The 23495-nt window shown below is 34.9% G+C and overlaps 1 protein-coding gene across 1 annotated transcript in view; it reads right to left on the bottom strand.

The window, feature by feature from the left end:
• UACA (uveal autoantigen with coiled-coil domains and ankyrin repeats) overlaps nt 1-23197 on the bottom strand; it is a 102755-nt gene extending 79558 nt beyond the window's left edge. Inside the window, exon 1 of the mRNA XM_044665312.1 lies at nt 23108-23197. Coding sequence (XP_044521247.1) covers nt 23108-23182 — 75 coding nt within the window. The 5' untranslated portion in view covers nt 23183-23197. The remainder of the gene's footprint in view (nt 1-23107) is intronic.
• Nucleotides 23198-23495: the final 298 nt, after the last annotated feature.

The following is a 23495-nucleotide window of genomic DNA, read 5'->3' as shown; positions in this document are numbered from 1 at the left end:
ATGTGTAGATATATGTGTATATGTAGATATGTAGGTATATATCTCCATAACACTTTTAAATCAAAGTTAGAAACCAAGTCTAAGATTTTAATGTAAATTAAGTAACAAGTTTATTTTAGAACACAAAGAAACCATTCCTAAATTCAGTAAAGTGGCAGTGTGTGGTAAAGGAAACAATCAGCGCTGGAGTCAAGAAGACCTGGATCCTAGTCCTGTCTCTGACACATGCTAGTTAGATGACAATAGGTAAATTGTGTTGACCTCAATGTCTTAGGCAAAATTGCTAATCCACCTCCCAGTGGAGGCAATTTGTACACACAACTCATAAAATCACAAAACAAAAGAAAACAATTCAGTATCTTAACAGATCCATGATGTAAATGCTTTTGCAAGAAGTCATATTGGGCCAAGATAGTTGCCAGTTATGGAGGTTGGAATGCAGAGTGCAGGGGTGGCATGAGCTGGCATGAGACCAAAAAGTCTGTTAAGAGCACCCTATAAATTGAGGCTGATTCCCATTCTCAGGGTCTCAGTCTTAAGAATGGTGGGAGAGTAGGCATTTCAAAATTGTCTCTTAGCTAAGGTTAACTTATACCTCATAGGATTAGTTACCTAAGCTCACTGCTCATCCAGTGCTGTCAGCATCCATTCTTATACATCATCAATAATATACAACTTTCTAAACATCAACAAGAAGATAAATATTGAAGATCAACTCTATTAAACCAAATCAACTTGAATTGAGCTAGAACATCAAGAAACTGAAGGTTCAGTGAATCAGTTTCACCTGAAAATTCCTTAAGATTTATTATAGGCTTAGTTAAACAAGGTTCTAGGATTCATTCCCAATCCCTCTTTCCTCTTTATTTCAACCCATCCTTTCCCTAGCCTTGTTTACCTTAATTAAATAAGTTAAAAAGAAAGGCACCTGTACTGACCAGATCTGTGCTGAAGATTCTTAGGGGAAAGGTGTCAGTTAAAACTTCTCCTTTCTCCCATCGAGTTCATTCAAGTAATTATTGATCTTCTATCATCAGGATCAACATCACAATCAACAGATCGCAGTCAGTTATAACATTCTTAATAACTTGAGTCTAATAATACTCATTACATCTAAAGTACTAAGTTCACTTAGCACTGACAGTTGGGAGAAGAATCTTTTACTTTCTCATTGGTCAGCTGTGAAGGAGGAATCAACCAAGTGGTGGGGCCTGTAAGGTGGTTTAACACAGACCACACCCAGCTGCAGAGTCACTTAATCTTACTTAAAGTAACATCATTCAGCTGTGTTAAACCATCTAGTTAAGAGATCTCATAACCTCCTTTAAGGTTTTAACTATCCTGGCCCAATATGGCTTCTTGCAAAAGTATTTACAATGATCACATTGATATGGATATTCTGATGATAAAGATCTAATATATCCACACTTTCTTAACCAGTCTAAGATTTAGCATGTCTTACCATAAACTTTGCATAGGAGGTCCAAATGATAGGTAGGGCCTTCTATCTAGGTCTCTCAATTATATGGATAACAAGGGAGGAAATAAGTTGTCCATATAGTAATTAAATAAACATTTATTTGGTGCCTACTACATGGTAGGCACTTTACTAAGAGGTAGAAATACAAAAAAAAAAAAAAAAGAAAAGAAAAAAAAAGTAAAAGACAGTCCTTACCCTCAAAGAGCTTGCTATCCAACAGAGAGACAGTAAATGAACAGATACTAAGTAAGCTATGTGGATCATAAATGGGAAATGATTAACAAAAGTATAGCACTAGAATCAAGAGGGGTCAGGAAAGGTTTCCTATAAAAGAAGGGATGTTAATCAAGGCCAGGGAGGTAAGCAGGCAAAGAGGTGGTAGGAGAGCATTGCAAGGATGGAGGTCAGGCCAGAGAAAATGCTCTGACTCAAGAGATGCAGTGTCTTGCTCATGGAACAGCCACGAGGCCAGTGTAAGTCGATCAGAGTATATTTTGGGAAATATGGTGTAAGAAGACTATAAAAATAAAGGGCTTTGCATGCCATACAGAATATTTTGGATTTGATCCTGGAAGCAATTGGGAGCCTTTGCTTTAACAAATTGAAGACCTGGCTCCGCAGAAACAATTGAGAAACTTAGTTTTTCTGTAAAGAAGGTGACAAATATTTATATATTCTACAATCAAGTCCAAACTATCCTGCTTGCTGTTTCTCACCCACTACTTTCTATCACCTGTTTCTTTGCCTTACACAATGTCTGATGATGGGGTCTGCCTGCCCCAAATCTCTCCCCACTCCAATCCAACATCCATTCAACCATTAAAGTGATTTTTCTAAAGTACATCTAAAGATAAATATCAACCCCAAATTAGAATAAAAATTAGTTGAAGCTATATGGTATACAATTAAATCAGCTCTTACCTGACCTATTTAGATAAACTATTGACCCTAAAAAATGATAAATGTGTAAAAGACATACAACTCTGGGGGCCTATTTAACATAGTAGAGGATGTTATGATTCAAAAAGATTTTGATAGACTAGAGCAGTGTTGACAAACCTTTTAGAGAACCTGTATTTTCCCCTAAATCCTCCCTGTCTCCTGCCTTCTTTATTACTGTAGAGGGCAATAGTATCCTCCTAGAGACCTAGATCCTTGGTTTGCAACCTAGGAATCATCTTGGACTTCTGACTCGTTATCACTCCTCCTTAACCAATCTGCTGTCAAAGCCTGTTAATTTCACCTTTGCAACATCTCTCAAATGTCACCTTCTTGCCTCTTCATATTCCTGTAATGAACTTCTTGTCTAACAGAAATACATCCCTATCTTCCTTCGATATGCCTCCTACATGAATCCTAAATAATACTGCCTACCCCCTAACTACTAAAATTATTTTATATTTTTTTTGCACATGTTTTAAATTTATATATATATATAAATGTTATTGCTTTGGTCCTTAGGGACAAGGAATATTTCAAATATATCTTTTTATCTCTAGAACCTAATTCAATGCCTAGCAAATAGCAGGTCCTAAATGCTCATAAACTGAACAAATGTTTAGCCTCTCATTAAAGCAGATCTAAGACGGCTTATTTTGGCAGCAATTTACTTTTAGACATACAGTTACTCAACTAATGATTTTTTTGATTTTTTTATTCTTTATTTTTTTATTTTTTAGAAAAATTTTCCATGATTACATGATTCATGTTCTTACTTTCCTCTTCACCCTCCCCAACTCCCCCCATAGCCAACATGCATTTCCACTGGTTTTAACATGTGTCATCAATCAAGAGCTGTTTCCATATTATTGATAATTACATTGGTGTGGTCCTTTCAAGTCTACATCCCCAATCATGTCCACATCAACCCATGCATCCAAGCAGTTGTTTTTCTTCTGTGTTTCCACTCCTGTAGTTCTTCCTCTGAATATGGGTAACGTTCTTTTCCATAAATCCCTCAAAATTGTCCTGGATCCTTGCATTGCTGCTAGTACAGAAGTCCATTACATTCTATTTTACCACAGTGTATCAGTCTCTGTGTACACTGTTCTTCTGGCTCTGCTCCTTTCACTCTGCATCAATTCCTGGAGGTCTTTCCAGTTCACATGGAATTCCTCCAGTTTATTATTCCTTTGAGCACAGAAGTATTCCATCACCAATATATACCACAATTTGTTCAGCCATTCCCCAAATGAAGGGCATCCCCTCATTTTCCAGTTTTTTGCCACCACAAAAAGCACAGCTATAAATATTTTTGTACAAGTCTTTTTATCTATGATCTCTTTGGAGATCAACCAGCAATGGTATGGTTGGATCAAATGGCAGGCAGTCTTTTTCAACTAATAATTTTTTTAAAAACTTTTCAGTAAGTCAGATTGTTAGTTTCTCAATATTGTTACTATTGTGATGTTAGCTTAAATAGCCTCTATCATTGATACTATTACTGTATCTTTAATGGAAGGAGAAGCTTGTGAAGCACAGAAAGAAAAGACTATTAAAACTTCTTGACCAAGACACTGTCAAAAAAGAAAGTCTTTTCTCTGAAAGAACCCCACTTAATTTTTATTTTGTGAAGAGCCATTATAAAGAGAATTCCTGAGATTTGAATTACCATCCTGAGAGAACTGTGTATCTAAAGGTGAGTTGTCAAAGACAATATTTATGAGTATTTATTTCAAGTCTTCTGCTTTTGAAGAGTACAGAAGTAACTCTGGCTATTTATTTTTCTTTATATATTGTAAATAATTACTTATGTTTTTTATTATTTTCATTGCAGATTGTCCAATCTCCCCTGATAGAATATCATCCCTAAACCCTGTTACACTGCTTTATAAGGCCCAAGGCAGGAAGTGAAATTTCAAAACAGAAATTGGAAATTAGAGGTTGGGGGGATCCAGATTATGAAGGAAGTTGAAAGATCAAACATAGTTTTATATTTGATCCTAGAAGTAAGCTAGTGATGCCACAAGGGGAGGTGACGTAGTCAGATCATACTTCAGTTACATCATTTTGAGAATGGCACTTATGATAGGAAGACTAACCTTCAGAAGCTACTGAAGTAGTGAGATGATGATTAGGATGGCAGGAGTATCAGAGGAAAGAAGAGGACACATTCAAGGAACAGAAGGAAGACTAGAAAGAATCACAGATAAGCAGGGCAGTCCTGAAAGTTATATGTTGGAGTTATATGTTTAAAAGGAAAAACAAGCTATATAAAACACATCCACAGTTTCAAGAACAATCTTCTTGTTTTGTTTTATATAGAAAATCCATTAATTATTTGCTGTTAAGTTCAAAATAGAAGATAAGTAGTACAGTAGACAACTAAACTTTCTGAGTTCAAATCTAGCTTCAGACATTTCAGAGTTGTGTGACCCTGGGCAAGTAACTAAAGCCTGTTAGCCTTCGTTTTCTCATCTGCAAAGTGAGCTGGACGTGGAAATGGCAAATTACTCCAGTAACTTTGCAAGAAAACCCCAAATGGAGTCCATAAAGATTAGACATAACTGAAAAACAAATTAACAAGTTCAATTTTAAAAAATTAATTTAAAAAATATTTAATAATACCTTTTTCTCCCCAACTAACTATTCTAAGTCACTCAAAATTATCAATGTGTACAATTGTATATTACCTCAGACCCTACATTTCACAGAAATTTTTTTTTGGTCAATTATCAATGAGCTTTAGGGTCCAGGGAACATATCTAAAAGATTAGAAGGGGGGGACTCTAGTTCAATTAAAAAGACTATTCAAAAGTTAATTCCATATTCAGCTAGCATCATAATACAGATTTGGTTTACCATTCAAGTTAGAAAAAATAATTTTTGCTACCATTTTGAAAGAGACTAGAAATGCCTAATTCGAATTTGATGGCAAAAGTAAAATAAGAAGTCCACTTTTCTAAAAGGTCAGCAGTTCTAAAGAAAGCATTCACTCTACTAAGACTGTGTCAGATTTAATAGGCTGCATTAAGAAAAATGGGTCTGTTTATTCTAGACTGAAAACTTAAGCCTAAAATATCAAGTCATAGAAGTAATCATTTTAGAATAGAGCTTCCACATAAAGCTATGACATTTAACATATGATTATTATTAAAATGAATAAACAAAAGTGTTACTTAATATTCAGAATTCCAACACGTAAAAAATTATTAGAATAATCAAACAGCAAAAAGTAGGACACACAATATCAATCTTTCTACCTCCCTCTGTGGTAACCAAGATATGCTATTCTACCCAATTTCAACTTGAGGAATTGAGAAAAATTCCGCAGCACAAAGAGGTACAAACTTTATCACTATCATGGATACTTATTTAACATATACAGAATGTTGTTGGGAATTGTACAATGCTGGTAAAGAAAACAGTCCTGCAGATCATTATAAACAAAATTCTTTATTGTTAAATAGTTTAATAACTAGAGAATTTCTGACACAAGATTAATTAAATTCCTTTATATTGTCTCAAATTTACTACTATTTAAATTAAAAGATACTATTCTAAATAACAATTTGTTATAGAAAATAAATAAAACTCCAGGGTAATATTTATGACTTTTGATAGAAAATAACATTAATATGTAAAAAATTTACATCACAAATCAAAGAAAGTTCTAAAAGGAATACATTGCAAGTACTCTTTTTATAAAGAAAAGTACATATGTAAAGAGTAATTTTTAACCCTTTACAGTCTCAGGTATATAAGACTTCTTGCTATTATATACACTACAAATTAGTGTTCTTTCTTAGAAAAGTATTTCAAATTAACTTTGTAAAGCAATGATATTTACAAATGCTTGTAAACTATAAATACATTGGTAGAGCTGTGCCTTTAAAGGAAATCTTTAGTGAATTATTTTGTAGAGCCAAAAAAAAATCATCCTCAAATTGGTCCAGTACATCTGAAACCTTACACATTGGACTTTTCCATAGTGATACATACAAAACAACTAAGTCTTTATTACAAGTAGATAAAATAAAAGCTATTTCCATATAAGGTTAAACATTACTCAACCCTACTGTATCATATAACCCAAAAATATTTTCCCCATCCTTCATTTTATTTGCCTATAGAAAGGCAAGGAAACAAGAAGAAATGAAAACCACCAACAAAATTTATTTTTAAATCCTTTTAAGTCAAAACTAATGTAACACTTAACAAGGGGACATTTATATATATATTTCTACAGTTCATTCTATTTTCATAATTGTTTGATGTATAGAAACACCCTAAAGGAAAACAGACCTTACTTGTGTTAAAATAATTTGATTACTTCAATTCAGACTTTAAGTTCATATATGGCTATTATTTTATTTCACAGGAGCAAGGAAAAGCAGGAGATAAATCCCAAGTACCACAGAAGCCAAGAGCCTACAATCTATAGCAAGCAAGGTAATTTTAAGTATTCCATGAGCCATTTCTTGGCATTATCCCCCCCCCCCTTCTAGAAGTTAGCTGAGGGTACATGTTTCTTCCCAAGTAAGCAAGATTCCACACACCTTTCCATACTTTATGAGGGCTGCCAGCCTCAGCTAAAAAGAAAGCTAAACTCTTTGGAATGTCTCCCTAAACTTTTAAGACCGATTATCGGAAAGCAACTATGTCCTCTCACAAAACATCCCTGTGGCTGATCACAGGAGTGACAAAGAAAATATTTCTTATATATTAATGTTAATCAAGAAATATGAACCAGGGGGCAGCTGGGTAGCTCAGTGGAGTGAGAGTCAGGCCTAGAGACGGGAGGTCCTAGGTTCAAACCCGGCCTCAGCCACTTCCCAGCTGTGTGACCCTGGGCAAGTCACTTGACCCCCATTGCCCACCCTTACCACTCTTCCACCTATGAGACAATATACCGAAGTAGAAGGGTTTAAAAAAAAAAAAAAAGAAATATGAACCAATTTTCAAAGCAGCATTCCCTGAGGAATCATGAAGTCCAATGTCATTAATATTGTTAACTTGGAAAAACACAGAACCTAAGATGGTCTGAAAAACCAAATCTTTAATCAGGCAAGAGACAAGTTCTTAATATTCAGCCGCCACACAGAGTCAAGCAATTAAAAACCACACAGAGCCAAGGACTCTGGGAACAGTGTCTCTGAGAGAATCACAACCAAAGATGATTCTCCAAAGAGTAACAGGACTTGGAGGTCTTATATAACTTTTGGGGGGAACAAGGGAAGGGAAGAATGATTGACTAGCTCTACATTGGATACAAGGAAGGAAGGAGCCCAGGGACTGACTGACAGGAAGAGGCTGATGCTTTGTACTAGCTATAAAAAGATGTTTCCAGCCAGCAGCTGAACTACTGTGTTAAAGTTGATAAACTTTTAAAACTAAACAAGGATACTTAAGGCTATATAGTAGATAGACTACAAATCTTATCTAAACTGGGATTATTAAGTACCTGAAAGCCTATTATTCAGTTCGGAGGTAGGGTCAGTCAAGTCACTCAGGTCAATCAGAGGCTTCCCCCAAAGCAAGTTCCTAAAGGAAAAAGGGGTAAACTTGGGTTTTCCAGAAATAGAGTTGACAATATCATGACTGGGAAAGGAAGAAAAGGGAAGGAGGAATGAGAATAGGGGACAGAGAAGGAAAGAAAAAAAAAAAGGAGAGTGAGAAAGGAAGTGAAGGAAGAGTGGAAAGAAGAAAAAAGGAAGACGCAGAAGCAGTATAAATTCATACAGATCTAAAAGGGAACATAGTACAAAATTATTTTTGCTTTTTTGCTGTCCATTAAGTCTTTTGTTTCTACCTTGCTAAATGTTGAGTATTATATAAGATTATTAGATTCCTTATTGTTTGCTTATTTGTTTCATTGTCTCATAGTTGTAGAGCTTATAGAAACATAATAAGACCAAAATGAGGAAACTGAGGCCAGAGACACTGTGACTTGTCCAAGGTCAGACAATAAGCATGAATTATGCAATTCCTATGTAGTAGGCACTATGCTAAATTCAAACAAGCACTAAATGGTACAGCAAAGCCTAAGGTTTCTGACTCTTGAGTTCAATCCTCTTTTCCATTATGCCCTGTTATTAAATTTATACTAACTTCTAAAAATTTATGTTTGTTGCCAATTTATTCATAATAAAATATATTTTTCTATCATTCATATTTTTGTATATCACAAAATAAATTCTAACTATCCTCCAAAGTCTAATAACATCTTTCATGAAGTCTCTTGATTTCCTCATCCATACTTATTATGAAATTTTCACAATAATAGTAGCTCTCATTTATATGACATATTTTAGCCTCCAAGTACTTTCCTCTCAGCCTTCTAATCAAGTTAGATAATGCAAGTATAATATTGCCCCTGCTTAATCACAGATGAGAAAATTGAGGCTAAGAATGTAAATGCAATTGGTAGCAAGGGCAATAATACTAATAGAAGTAACTTCAACTTTCTCCTGGAGTATCCCAAGTGGATGCTAACAGGCTTTATTATGTAGACCTTTAGGAGTCAGAAACAATTGATCCTAGCAACTAGGTAGTAAGACTAAATAATTAAAATAAGAAACTCCCTTCCACCAATGTTCCACTCCCAAGACAGCCTCTTTAGCAGCAGCCTCAGGTATCCCAGAATCTCCACACATATCCCTCAGATGTCTTAAGTCCTAGTCTCTCTTTCCATGGGAACCTGTGTACCAAGGCCTAATGTCTCTATATATACTCTTACCTGAAATTTAATTAAAAAGTGGATTTGAGGAAGCCCTTTGTGCTGCTTACACCAGGAACTGGAATTGCTAGTTACAGGCCAAAATGGGAAAGCCAGGATTTAGACCCAGATTTCCTGGCTCCAAATACAGTGCTCTTTCTACTAAACCACACTACTGTCCTAAAAGCTGTTTCACCTGCAAGAGACCATAAAATGCTATGCCTATCTTATGACACTTCTATTCTAGTCTGAATTATAATAATAGTGTTGTTCTCCTCTTCCATTCCTCCATTAGACTTTAAGTTCCTTCAGGGCAAGGACTACCTTAAACAACTTTAAATATATTCCCATTACTCTACATGTATATAGGCCCCCAAAAGTTGGACCGAATAAGACTTGGATTCTGTCTTTTAAGTGTTTATATATTTTTAATATCTCTGCTTATTTTTATTTTAAGCATTTTAAAATTAGTCTGCTCCTTCTAGAACCTATCTTCTTTCCTCCCACTAAGCATTTTTTTTTAAACCCTTACCTTCCATCTTAGAATCAATACTGTGTATTGGTTCCAAGGCAGAAGAGTGCTAAGGGCTAAACAATGGGAGTTAAGTGACTTGAGCAGGGTCTCACAGCCAAGAAGTATCTGAGGCCAGATTTGAACCTACAACCTCCCATCTCTAGGCCTGGCTCTCAATCCACTGATCCATCCAGCTGCCCGCCCAACTAAGCAATTTTTAAAAATCCCTCAATATATATATATATATATAGATAGATATAGATACTTCAGTTGTTTAGTTATTGTTGCTTTTTCTCAGTTGAGTCCAACTCTTTGTGATCTCATTTAAGGTTTTTTTTGGCAAAGATTATGGAATGGTTTACCATTTCCTTCTCCAACTTATTTTACAGATTAGGAAACTGAGGCAAATAGAATTAAGAAACTTGCCCAAGATCATACAGCTAGTAAGTATCTGGGGCCAGATTTGAAGTCAGCAAGATGAGTCTTCTTGACCCTAGGCTCAGTATTCTACTCACTATCCACTATGTCTTGCAAAACAATATGCCACTAATGTTATCTATGTCTGAAAAAAATAATTTCCTGAATTTTAAGTTCATCATTTGTCAAGAGGCAAATGGAATGTTTCATCATTGTTCTTTTGGACTCTTGGTTTTTCATTATATTGATCTGAGCTCTAAAGTCTTTCTAAGTTGTCTCTCTATAATATGCTCACTACTGAAACTGTTCTCCTAACTCTGTTCACTTCTCTATGCATTAGGTCATTAAAAATTTTCCCAGTTCCCAGTCCATTTTATCATTTCTAGTGGTACAATTATACTACCCTATTACACCCATAATCCACAATTTGTTCAGCCATTCCTCAATAAGAAAAAACCATTTGGGACTCCCATTAAAAAGAGCACATATAAATGTTTTTGTACACATAGATCTCGCCTCTTAATTTAATTTCTTCAGGTTATAGACCCAGCAGTGGTTTATCTGGGTCAAAAGATATGAACAGTTTGGAAACTTTCTGGGCATACTTCCAAATGTCCTTCCAAAATAGTTGGCCCAGTAATTTATAGTTCCACCAAAGCATACTAGTATGTACCTGCCTTCTCAAAGTTTCTCTAGCATTAATCATTTTTTACTTTTGTCATTTTTGCCAGTCTGATAGGTAAAAAGTAGGACATAGAAATTACTTTAATTTGAATTTATCTAATTAGTAGTGATTTGGAGCTTTTTTCATATAATTATTGATAGCTTCTTTTGCAGATTTGTCAATTGTGAAAAGGCCTTAAGTCCTATAATTTTTAATTAGTTTCTTATATATATATTGAAAATGAAACCTTTACCATAGACATTTGTTGCTGGGATTTTTCCCCTTCAAATATGTTTCCTTTCTAATTACCATATTAAATTTATAGTGACAAAGTTCAGAGAATGAAAGATAGTTAATTTAGATTTTTAAAAAATGTTATTACACCAAGGCTACATTTGCCTCTGCTAATGAAGAGTACAATTGGTCTCAGAAATGTAAAGGCAGAAGCAATTCTTAAGACCTATTAACTCCTTAAAATACCAATCTTAAGGTTTTTTTTAATTTTTAATGCTTTTTTATCTTTATATCAGTCATTTTCTACCCACTTCAAAAATTAAAAGTTAAGCAAACATCTGATATAGTCTAAATCTGACAAAGAGTACAAAATTCCATCCTAGAAATCACCTAAGTTTCTCACTGGAAGGAGATATGATTTATATGTTCACAGGGATAACTTTGGTGAAATAGTACCTGTTTACTCAATCAGCAAAGATTATGGAATAGAACAAGGCTGTTCATCCCAGATCTCTCCCACACTTACTCTAACAAATTGAAAAAGAATATCAAACTGGGTCATGACTGGGAAATCCAAGGAGAAAATGGAACTTATCATTCTTCCAGAATAATTCATGACTGGGAGCCAGACAGAAGCCTGTGGGCAATGGGGAAGGGGTCTTTCCCAAGAAGGTCTGTGCAGATGGGAACTGAGATGTGCTATGACTGTACACCATTATTTAATACATAGTACTTAAGTGTTTGGGCAGCTATGTGGCACAGGGGGATAGAATGCCTTTAGGAAGACTCATCTTTATGAATTCAAATCTGGTCTCTAATATTTACTAGCTGTGTGACCCTGGGAAAGCCACTTAACTGTGTTTGTCTCAGTTTACTTATCTGAAGTACGAGCTGGAGAAGGAAATGGCAAACTACTCTAGTATCTGTGTCAAGAAAATCCTAAATCAGGTCATGAAGAGTCAGACATGACTGAAAAATGACTGAACAACAAAATAGTGTTTATTTGCAGAACAATCACAATTTTATGTTAAAGAAGGAGTGATATAGAAATATTTCTACCTAGTAAGTAGAAAATAATATTATTTTTGGGAACCATAAAAGGGTCAGGAAAGAAGGCAGCTATGGACACAGTAATAAAGAATTCAGAAGCAGTAGAAGACATGAGAGAAGTCAAGCAAGTACACAAAAACTGAAGATGATACATAATCACTGTAATTATTAAACTACATTTTCTTCTGTATATTTTAGTTCTAAAACAACAGGAGGGCAAATATTATGCATGTTAATATATCACATTTTAAATGAAACAACATAATAAAATAAAAAGAAGTGATCTATTACCACTTATCTCATGTCAATAGAAATATAAATATAGTCAAATGAAAAGTTTATAACCTTTGACAGTAAACATGAGTTAGGCCCATCATCCAACAGGAAAAGAGCAGACTGGAATGCCTACGGAAAACTGCAAAAAATTTTAATGACCTCAAGCTTTTCTCTGAAATGAAAAGACTATCCTTTTTTATACCAATATCCTTTTGGTGATGGTATATGGTTTCAAGCCATGAAAAACTATAATCTTAAAAAAAATGAAATTAAAGATCACCCCAAAAAATAACAAAGAGGCAGATGTTACAAGTTATATACATTAAATACAATTACAAATGAGGATTTACAAAGGAAAGGTGTTTTATAAAACATGACAAGAAGTGAATGTGTAATCAAAAAAGATAGGATTCATAGGATAAGGACAAAGGATAAATTATAGAAAGTCTATATGCTACACTGATATCCTCAAGATGTTAAAAAAAAATGGGAAAAGTCCCCATTAGAGAACTTATGGGACATGGACAAGAAAAAGATAGACAGATACAAATGGGTTGCAATCACTCTCTTCTAAATCTTTTGCAAATTGATTTTCAACTCTGCAATCTGGTTTGCAATCTTATCACTCAAACCAAAAGTACCTTCTCCAAAGCCCCAGTTACTTGCCAAATCTAATAGCCTCTTCTCAATCCTCATCCTTCTTTGCAGCATCTGACATTACTGACAACCCTCTCTCCTCTCTTAGGTTTTCATATTATTCTTTTCATTCTCCACATACTTCTCTGACCACTTCTAAGTATCCTTTGATAGATCTTCAACCACAAATATCCTCAAGACTCTGGTCCTCTGCTCTTTTCTCTATGTATTTTAAGTTAGTAGTCTGATTAGCTCCCGTACGGCATTATAGCTCTATGTGAGTAATTCCCAGAGCAACATATTTCCTCCCAATCTCACACTCCTGAATTTCAGTCCTGTATTACCAATGGACATTTTCAAGAGGATATCCCACAAGCATGCCTAAAAATTAACATGTCCAAAACAGAACTCATTTTCTTTCTCCTAAAACCCATCCCTCTTCCAAAATCCCCTATTGCTGTCAAAGGCATCACCACCCTGCAAGTCTGTAATATTGGTGTCATCAACAACTACTAATTCATACTCACCACACACACCCAATCAATGATCAATTCTTGTTGCTTCTTTCTCCACAATATCTTACAGACATCCCAGTCTCTCCAGTCACATAGCTACCATCCTAAAACAGGCCTTTATCACCTCTTGTTTAGATGATTAGAAAAGCCTTTTAATTTATCTCCTCCCCATAGTCTCTCTCCTCTCCAATCCACTCACCACACAGCTGCCAAAGTGATTTTCTTAAAGCATAAAACTGTTCTATAGGGTAGGGTCATGTCCCTATCGAAAAAAATTCCAACTATTCCTTTTTACTTTCAGGATCAAATATAAACTATTCTGGCATTTTAAACTCTTTACAATCTGGCCTAATCCTGACATCTAACATTATTATACATTAGTTCTCCCCATTCAATCTACAGTCTAGCCATACTAGTTTACTTGCTGTCTCCCACACATTATTACATTCCACCTCCCATTTCTTCCTTTATGGCTGTACTGCATTTCTAGAATATTCTCCATCTTTACCGGAGTCTTTGAATCTTTGGCTTTCTTCAAGACTTAGCTCATATATCACCTTTTACCAGAGGCTTTGCCTTTGCCTCCCAGCTGCTAGTTCCTTCCAGTTTGAGATTACTTTCCATCTATTCTGCATGATTCTTGCATATATTTATTTACATACATGTTGTTTCCCTCATTTGAATGTAAGTTCCTTATGATAGGGGTTGTTTTTGCTTTGTCTTTGTATTTACTTTTAGAATAGAACCTGGTATAATAAAATATTAAAACTGTAATATTACCAACACTTTATTATTTAGCACCTAATAAATGCCTGATGGATTGGAAAGAATAACTACATTGACAAAATCATAGAATCAGTGAATTCCATCTAGACCATTGGTGTCAAACTCAAATAAAAATGGGGACACTCAACCATACATAAGTATCCCTAAAGCCACATATTGTCTTAGAGAACCATATATTAACATTATTTTATTGTATTTTTATTTATTTTGTTAAATATTTCTCAATTATATTTTAATTTTATTTGGTTTGCATGCAGAAATGTGACACATCTAGACCAAACAAAATTTGAAAAAGCATCCACACTACAGTACACCTAAGAAGTAGTCATTCAGCCTTTGGTAGAACATTTCCAGTGATGAGGGACTCCAACCTATTAAGACAGCCCACTCCCCTTCTGGAAGCTCTAATTGTTAGGAAGAGTTTACAGATATATCCTTAATCTGTATCTTTACAGTGTTCCTAGTTCTGCCCTCTGGTGCTAAATAGAACCTTATTTCCTCATTTCAAAAGATCACATGTCAAAGGTGACTTTCACCATCCTATTGTCTTCCATTAGACATTCTTCAACTTACCAATGGTTTTTCTAACATGAACTGTCCAACATTGCAATGATCTAGGACAATTCTGAGGGACTTATGAGAAAGAACACTACCCACATCCAGAGAAAGAACTGTGAAAAGAGAAATCCAGAAGAAAAACTACTGCTTGATCACATGGCTCAATGGGAATAAGATTGGGGATGTAGACTCTAAATGATCACTCTATTGCAAATATTAATTATATGAAAATAGGTCTTGATCAATGACACATGAAAAACCCAGTGGAATAGCGTGTTGGCTATGGGAAGGGGAGGGAAAGAACATGAATCATGGAACCATGGAAAAATATTCCTAATTAATTAACTAATTAATTAGACTTAATTTTTTTAAAAAATCTAGACCAGAAAATAAAAGGAATTGTCCAGAAATGAATATAATACTCTAAATATTATCTGACCAAGGAAAAGTATCCCTCCCTCTTTCACAGAAGCCATGCCTTTCATGTAGCCAAAGAACTAAAGTAGTCTTGTTTTTTTAAACCCTTACTTATATTTTAGAATCAATACTATGTATCAGTTCCAAATCAGAAGAGCAGTAAGGGCTGGGCAACTGGGATTATGGAACTTGCTCAGGATCTCATAGTTAGGAAATGTCTGAGGCCACATTTGAACCCAGGACCTCCTGTCTCTTAAGGTAGATTTTTTTACTTACCTTTATCACATTACTCTTTTAGTCCATCTGAGATACATATTTGAAAGTGGCAAGTCTTAGTAGAGATGGAGAGAATAAGGAAGACCTACTTCTGATATGTATCAGCTATGGGAACGTAGGCAAAACACCTAACCTTTCAATACCCTAGACAATTTTCTAAAACTACAATTCATAGTGGAAATAGCAATCTGCATTGCTGGTGGAAGTCTATAGAAGAGAATTCTCTTTACATTGAAATCAGTCCTCCAAAAACATGACTACTAATCTGTTACTGATGAATTTTAAGGTATTCAATTTTACTTAAAACTTTCGTATCATAACTTTTGACAAAAATAAAATTAATCAGGCATATAGTGCACAGACATTGACATATACATAACTAACTTATTAATTTAATTCTTTGTACCTCATCTAAATGTTTACACAAGAAATCTGTTCCTTTTCTTTTTCAATTATGTCATTCACTGTTTCCCATATCAAATTCATGCCATCTTACTTGGATGATTTACATAATAAAGTACAACAAAGTTGTCTAAGGACTGAACAGGAAATTTAAATACATAATTAATGAAAATTTCTAATTAAAACATGCAGATATTGGTCAACCATTGCCATCTTTATCCCTTCTGTCCATCTCTTTCCAGAACAAAAAAATATGGTACTTTAAGATTGAAAATGCTACCAAAGCTCCATGTAGCTGGTATTCACTCTTTTTAAAAACACACACAAAGCAATTTAGAAGTTACTTCTTTGAGTCAAATTTAACAAAATATTTTCTAATGACTCACATTTAGCCCAATGCTTTTTACTTCTTAAACTACATACCATATTTCAGTTTTTTTACTTCATTATTATTAAAATGACATCAATAAGCACAGGTAGGTAGCACAGTGGATAGAGAGCCAGGCCTGAAGTCAGGAGGGCCTGGGTTCAAATATGACTTTCCTAATTAAGTGACCCTAGGCAAGTCACTTAAACTTGTTTGCCTTTTTTTTTTTTTTTTTTAGATTCCAATCTATATCTCATGACAAGTCCACTTAGATGGACCTAAGGATTAATTTTGAACATCAGGAATATACAACCCAAAAAAGTTCTGTATCTCTGAAAAGTCCTTTTAAAAATGGCTTTTGACATTTCGTTGCTTAAAAGAAAGGAAATGGTCAGATGTTTTCTCATTTAAGACTTATGAATCTATAATATAACCCAATCCATTCTTCATCATTATGCTTGCTTGACTAATGTAACTGCATTTCCATTTTTCCACTGTATCATCTGGGCTTATACCCACTGAAAATAAGATTATTCAAATTTTAAAATATTCAGTAACAGGAGATCCTATTCCCAGACTAGGATAATTAACCTTCCTTGCCCTTTAAAACCAATTCAGTCTCAACGCTGCTGTCTCTACATTTGGTATGAAAACTATTCATAACCCATATAAAAGAGTTGTAAATTCTTTGTGATCTCTAGATGTGTAATCTAATTATATACAGCATGTTCTTGCTTTGCACACATTTTTTAAAAGTTCATTTTAGCTTTTCATTTTAAATACGGATTCACACATGCTACAAGTATCCATTTAACCTCTCACCTATCAGGCCAACCTAATACAGATGATAGTTACAAAATATAACAATAAAGATTACCAATCTAAGTGCCAGGAAATTATAACCTGTAGCAAAGCAGTAAAAGTTAACATAAAGACATAAAAAACTGATGAAAAGTCCAAAGGTTGTGGTACTTAAATCTAACTCCCTGCCTAAAACTAAACATAAGACTTGGTGGGGACAAAGATGAGAGGTCCAGATCTATGACTGCATTAATGTAGAGAACTTCCTTCTGATGAGAAAAACTCCTTCCAACTGTTCTACAACCTGAGTTTCCTCCAGTTTCTTCCCATATTCCTCCAGTTCCCTTCAAGATTCAATTAAAAATGCAACCTCCTTTAAGAGGTCTTGCTTGCTTGTCTCTGATGCTAGTGTCCTCCCTGATATTTTGTACTGTATTTATTTTGTATATATTCTGCCTTAAATCTTTGAACATGCTATATCTCTCTCTCTACAGATGAAAAAAAAAAAGCTCTTTTGACCTTTACAAGGCTCAAAGGAACTGCCTCACTTTTGTATTTCTATCTCATACACCTAGTATAGTGTCTACTACATAGGAGTCATTTAATATATGTTCATTCAGTTACTTATAGAGAGTTGTTGGGGCACAAAGTTCTTTTGCCAGTAAAGTTGAGTCTTTGAATGTTAATCTTCCCAACTCTTCTATCTGCTCAGGCACACTCTCTTTTCATTAAATACTACAACAACATTATAAAGTAAGTCAATAAAAATGAATAAAATATAATCATAATGGAACCCTGAAAAAGTCACAATAATCTTTGCCAAATAAATAAAAACTTTGCCTCCTATAGAAATTATTCTCCCTTCATTAACTTCAGACTAAATCTTTGACAGGAATCAATAAACAAATTGAACAAAATTACTCATCTCAAGCTCCAAAGGCAAACTTTGTGAGTTGAAATGCTGCAGTTTTTAAAAACCATAAATGTTGACTATAGCTTTTCATTCTTAGAATCATAGAAATAAACACTGCAAATAATAATATAAAATAATAAAATAACCTAATCCCTTCTTCATCATGATACTTGCCTAACTAATGTAACCACATTTCCATTCTTCTACTCTGCTTCATTTGAATTTATACCAGTTGGAAAAAAAGAGTATTCAAATAGCATTTAAATTTTGAAATCCTGATTTTAAAAAATAATCATTAAAATATATGATATCAATAATATGCAATCCTCAATTACCCTACTCCTATTAAAAAGAATAGTTTAGATCTTTACTTATTACTTAGGTTCATCTTTAGTACAACAATCCAGAACACAACTGCCAAATAAATTCACAATAAAATACTCTTAACTCAAAACAAACACGCTGGGCCATGATGATGTTGCAGTTAAAAATTTTGAGAATTTAGAGGAAGAAAGAAAGCTTCTACTTTTTGCACTTTTGTCAAGGAACACAGGATCTACAATGAAAGATTATCCTAGGGAAATACTGCAGACTAAAACTTCAATTAACATGCAGTTTTGATTTAAGTTTTACATCTTTAATTAGTGCCAGTAAACAGTACTTCATTAAATTTCAAAATTTGAAACTAAATGAAACAATTTGTGGTTTTAATTATTTAAGACATTACATAAAAGTCATGGTTATTATAAAATCAACTTTTCAAGTGTACACAAATTACCTGTCTGTGGAGGAAACACATTCTACATTCTCAAAACTAAAACAAAAATAAGATGAAATGTGCATATGTTGGTATATGTGTGTGTCCATACCTCCTTATGCTCTAAATTATTAAAAAATCTTTCCTAAGTATTACAATTATTTTTTCCCAAAGTAACTAAGAATGCCACAATAAGCAGCTCTGATTTCTTATTTGGAATGAGGCAGATATCAGTAATTTTTCAGGGTCTCAAAATATTAGCAAGATTGTATATGATATATTAACAAATGGTTTATGAAGCAGTGTTTGATCACTAAAAGAAATCAAATTATAACTTTACATACCATCACACATGTGCAATGTCAGCTTTCAGAATAAAAGGAATAGACCAAAGGATCACCTAAAGCAAGAAACTGGATTACTGTTAAATTTACTTCAAAACTTCAATAACCGGAGATTTTGGTAGTGTGAGAACTTTCCCCAGTAACACAGATCACAACCTCTCAACAACTTTTCAAGAGCTGCTAGAGTCAAAACATTCATCTGCCTGCAACCAATCTGATAAGTTTTACAAAACTGAATTAAGCTTGAAGTATTTTATTATGAAAAATTTACACAGCTTGATGGAGAATGGATTTAAACAAATATTGGAATTGCAAATTTTACTCAGTTCATAAACCTTCATGTTTCTCCCAAACTACTAGTGCTTTGCTCCAAAAAATTACATTGTATTTATTGTGTTTATATGTATAAAGATACAGCTAGATGGCACAGTAGATAAAAAGCCAGGCCTAGAGTCAAGAAGACTCATTTTCTTGTGTTCAAATATTGCTTCAGACATTTCCTAGCTGTGTAATCCAGTGCAAGTCACTTATCCCCAGTCGCCTAGCTCTTAGCACTCTTTGGCATTGGAATAGATACTCAGTACTGATTCTAAGAAAGAAAAAAATTTTGATGAAGACTTGGAATAAGTGACTGAAGTTATATTTTATTCATGTAAATTAATATAAAAATAAATTACTAAATCAGCCTATTTTAGTGGTGTTAAATATTAAGTTTTAAATAAATCATTTCATTTTTCAAATGAATTTATAGTTACATAAGTAGATTCATTAAAAGGCCTTCAAAAAGCCATCTACTCACATTGTTAGAATTTGAACTGTTTCACTTTTGTCTTTGTATTCAATTTCTCCAGTATAATGTCTGGTACAGTTGCTTATGAATAATCAATTGATTTGTCAAGTTCATAATTTTCTTAATTTTTAAAAAAGGAATTATAATAACATACTTTCAAATTATAATTATCTCTCTTTTATCAATGTATAGTCATTAAACATCTGAAAACTTGCTGGTTATTTATCATAAACTTTTCTGCCTAAAAGTATAACATACATGTCCACAAAGACTATATCCAAACTAATAAGATGATACTTCTTTAAAGATGTCCACTACTTTCTTAATTAAGCATAGATGGAATGATGGAATATATCAATATTAAACTTAAAACCTCATAACCACAAGGGAAACACGAAAAAGATTGCAAGCAAAAGTATCCTGTGAAATGTATGCAAAATTCAATCTGCTAAAATACTTTTATTAATCAGCTTAAATGCAATGATTCTATTCCCAAATTTAAAAAGGTTTTGTGAGATATAATCCTTTTTTTTTCAAACCCTTTCCTTCTGTCTTAGAATTGATTGGTTACAAGGCAAAAGAGTAGCAAGGGTTGAGATGTAATCTTTGAAAACTTCTCAAGTCAATGAACTATAAAAGTTAAAGCTAATTTTTATCATACTGCTTTGAGAAATGAAAACAGAGATGGTTTCAGAGGAACCCAGGAAGGGTTCGATGGACTGATACAGAATGAAATGAGCAAAACCAGGAGAACAAAATTCATTGTAATTATAATGAATTAACCATGTGTCAATAATTCAAGATTTCAAATTAAACAGAAAAAGCAAAAGAGAACTATGTCTACTTTTTGTGAATTTTCTAAAATCAAAATAAACATTTATATAATTAATCATCATTCCCATATAATTTGAAAGCTTTGGAATTTTATACTTTTAGCATAGAGACATGCATTTTTAATGCATTGCTGGAATTTCTCTTAACCTTTATTCCTTCATTTTGAGAGACTTAAAAGTACAGTAAGTTTTAAAAGTTCAGAAAGTTGTCCCTGAGCTGGCAAGTTAATAAAATGCAAAACAGTACACTGATACTTTTTTTTTTAATCCCAAATATCTTGTGGGCTTTGGAAAGGATTATATTAAATTAAACAGAGTATTTTATCATATTGTGTAAACTTGTTGTGATGAACTCTCTCTGGGCTATGTAACCTGGAATCCAGTGAAGATGTTTATAGAAGAATAACATTGTGACTTTCTCTGATACTAGTAACATTTTCTCAGTTCTTGTGAACAATAACATAAATAAACTTCCATTCAGGAAGACTAATTTAAATCTCAGTTCAAAGGTATTCTGGCTGTGTGACCCTGGGTAAATTACTAAACCAATCAGTGCCAGGGAAAGAATAAGGGAAAGAGGGAGAGAGGGAAAGGAGATAAAAGAGGCTAAGGAAGGAAGAAAGAATATTGTTTCTCTCACTAGTTTTATAATTTTTTCCTTTCTTTCTTTTTTGTTTTAAACCTGTGATTTCATTGTGAAGAAAGAGTTCCTAGTGAGAGAACTCCCTTTACCAATGCAAATAGGCAACTGTTCAGTAATTTATAGACTTAGATTTACCTGGTAGAAATCGTGTTTTGCCCAGGCGTGACTTGAACCCAAGTCAAAGATGGCTTTCACAAAATTCTTTTTTAATCATTAAACAAATATTTATTAGGTATCAATTCAGTTCTAGGTACTGTGCTGGGTTCTGGGAACACAAAGGCAACTATAAAAAATCCGAGCCCTAAAAGTATTTCTATTCTGTTGTGGGAAACAATATGTCCATATTAATTAATACAAAATAAGTATAAGGTAAAAATAAGGGGGGGGGGGGGTCCTAATATAAGGAGAGCAAGAAAAAGTAAGAGATTGTACTTAAACTAAGGCAGAGGTGGAAAGGAGTTCATTCTAGATATGGAACACAGATGGGGGGAGATGGGCAAGGCAGTTTAGTTGAACTTTAAAGAACTGAAAGGGTGGGAATATGTCTGGAAAGGCAAGCTGGAGTCAGAATGTGAAGGCCTTAACATAAGCTGCATATCTATTCAAATAGTCATACTATTCATAATCAGTATATTTACCACCTTTTAAAAATCTGGGGTACAAGCCCTACTCCTCACACCTCACACTTTTTTTTTTGGCAAGCCAATTAATCCTAGAGAAAAAAATATTGAGCCAGATAGAAATATAACACGAAGAGGAAATAGCACTTTAAGGTTTACAAATCATTTTTACATAAAATTTCTCATTTGATCCTTTTAAAGTGGATGTTATTCTTATCCTCATTTTACAGAGGAGAAAATAAATGGGTCAGTAAGTATCTGAGGCAAGATTTTGAAGGGAGATATTTCTAATTCCAAGCCCAGCACTTACCATAACAGAAGATATTTGGCTACTTGAATAATCCCTAGAAGTTTGGGTAGGTGATTTATTATTCAGGAAGAGCAGAAAGATCGTTTTGAGCATTCTAGGGAAATAAATGAACCACGTTTCGAGATTACATCTTTTACAGATTTCTGGTTGATCAAGACTTGTAAAATAGCATTTTTTTTCATCCTGGAGTTTAGATCACATTTCCATTACCTTAATTGTCAAATTTATCAAGTCCCAGGAGTTCCCTTTGAGCCTCTGCGTTGAGTGTCTAGATTATCTACACAGTACAGGGAAGTATCTCTGATTTTGCCATAGCATAAACTTTCTAGGAGCCGACAAAAGCTCACGATATCTTCCCCCTAACCTCCGAGCACTATTCCGGCTTCCGCTTCTAATCTCAGTACTCCACACTGCCTTTGGCAAAGCTGGAAAGCCAAACCCCAATTTTGCAAACCTCACAAGGAATCAGCACAACGTCGCACCCCCGAGCTCGGCAGCTCCCTCTTCTATGGCACGGGTCCCTCTGGATCTCGTCCTCCCAGACTCTTGAATGGCTTTAGTGAGGGACGGCGCGAGGGAAAAGGCCGGAGGTGGGTGACCCTTCCTTGTATCCCAGTCCCAGATGGACCTTCTCCCAGAATCTCACTAGCCCCATCCGGTCCCGGGCTTTCGTCCTGTCTGTACCCCGGGGCCCTACTCTAGTCTCAGGAGGGTCCCCGGAAGAGCGACCAGGATGGCCCAAAGGCGGCGGCTTGGGGGAGGGGTATGGCCCGGGGGATGGGGTGAAGCAGAGGCAAAGTCGGAGACCCCCGAAGCGGGAACGTTGGCTAGTGCAGGCTGCACTTACCGGACCGGTTGCCCCGCTGGCAGGGAACAGAGCAGACGCCTCTTGCTTCTTCAAGCGGGACTTGAGGCTCTTCATGGTGTCCGGCGCTTGGTCCAGGCTGGAGCGAGGGCGCCAAGGATTGCAGTCTGCTGCGCGCTGGAGACACTCCTTCCCCGCCCCACCTGCCACCTGGGGAGGGGGGAGGGGCGACCGGGTTGGACCCGGCTGAGGGGACCCGCCTCAGGGGCTCCCGCCCCACCTTCCAACCAATCCGCTGTCAGTCCTGAAGAGGGAGGTTACCCGACCCGGACTAATAGGGATTTGCGAAAGGGGTGGGACTTCCCCTTTAAATTTCTTCTCCGCCCCTATCCCCTTCTAAGAAAGTTTGTTGGGACACTAAACTAAAGGT

The sequence above is a fragment of the Gracilinanus agilis genome, chromosome 2 (genome assembly GCF_016433145.1).
Source record: "Gracilinanus agilis isolate LMUSP501 chromosome 2, AgileGrace, whole genome shotgun sequence".
NCBI lineage: Eukaryota > Metazoa > Chordata > Mammalia > Didelphimorphia > Didelphidae > Gracilinanus > Gracilinanus agilis.
The sequence above is the reverse complement of the archived record's forward strand: the minus strand, read 5'-3'. Positions and strand labels throughout refer to the sequence as shown.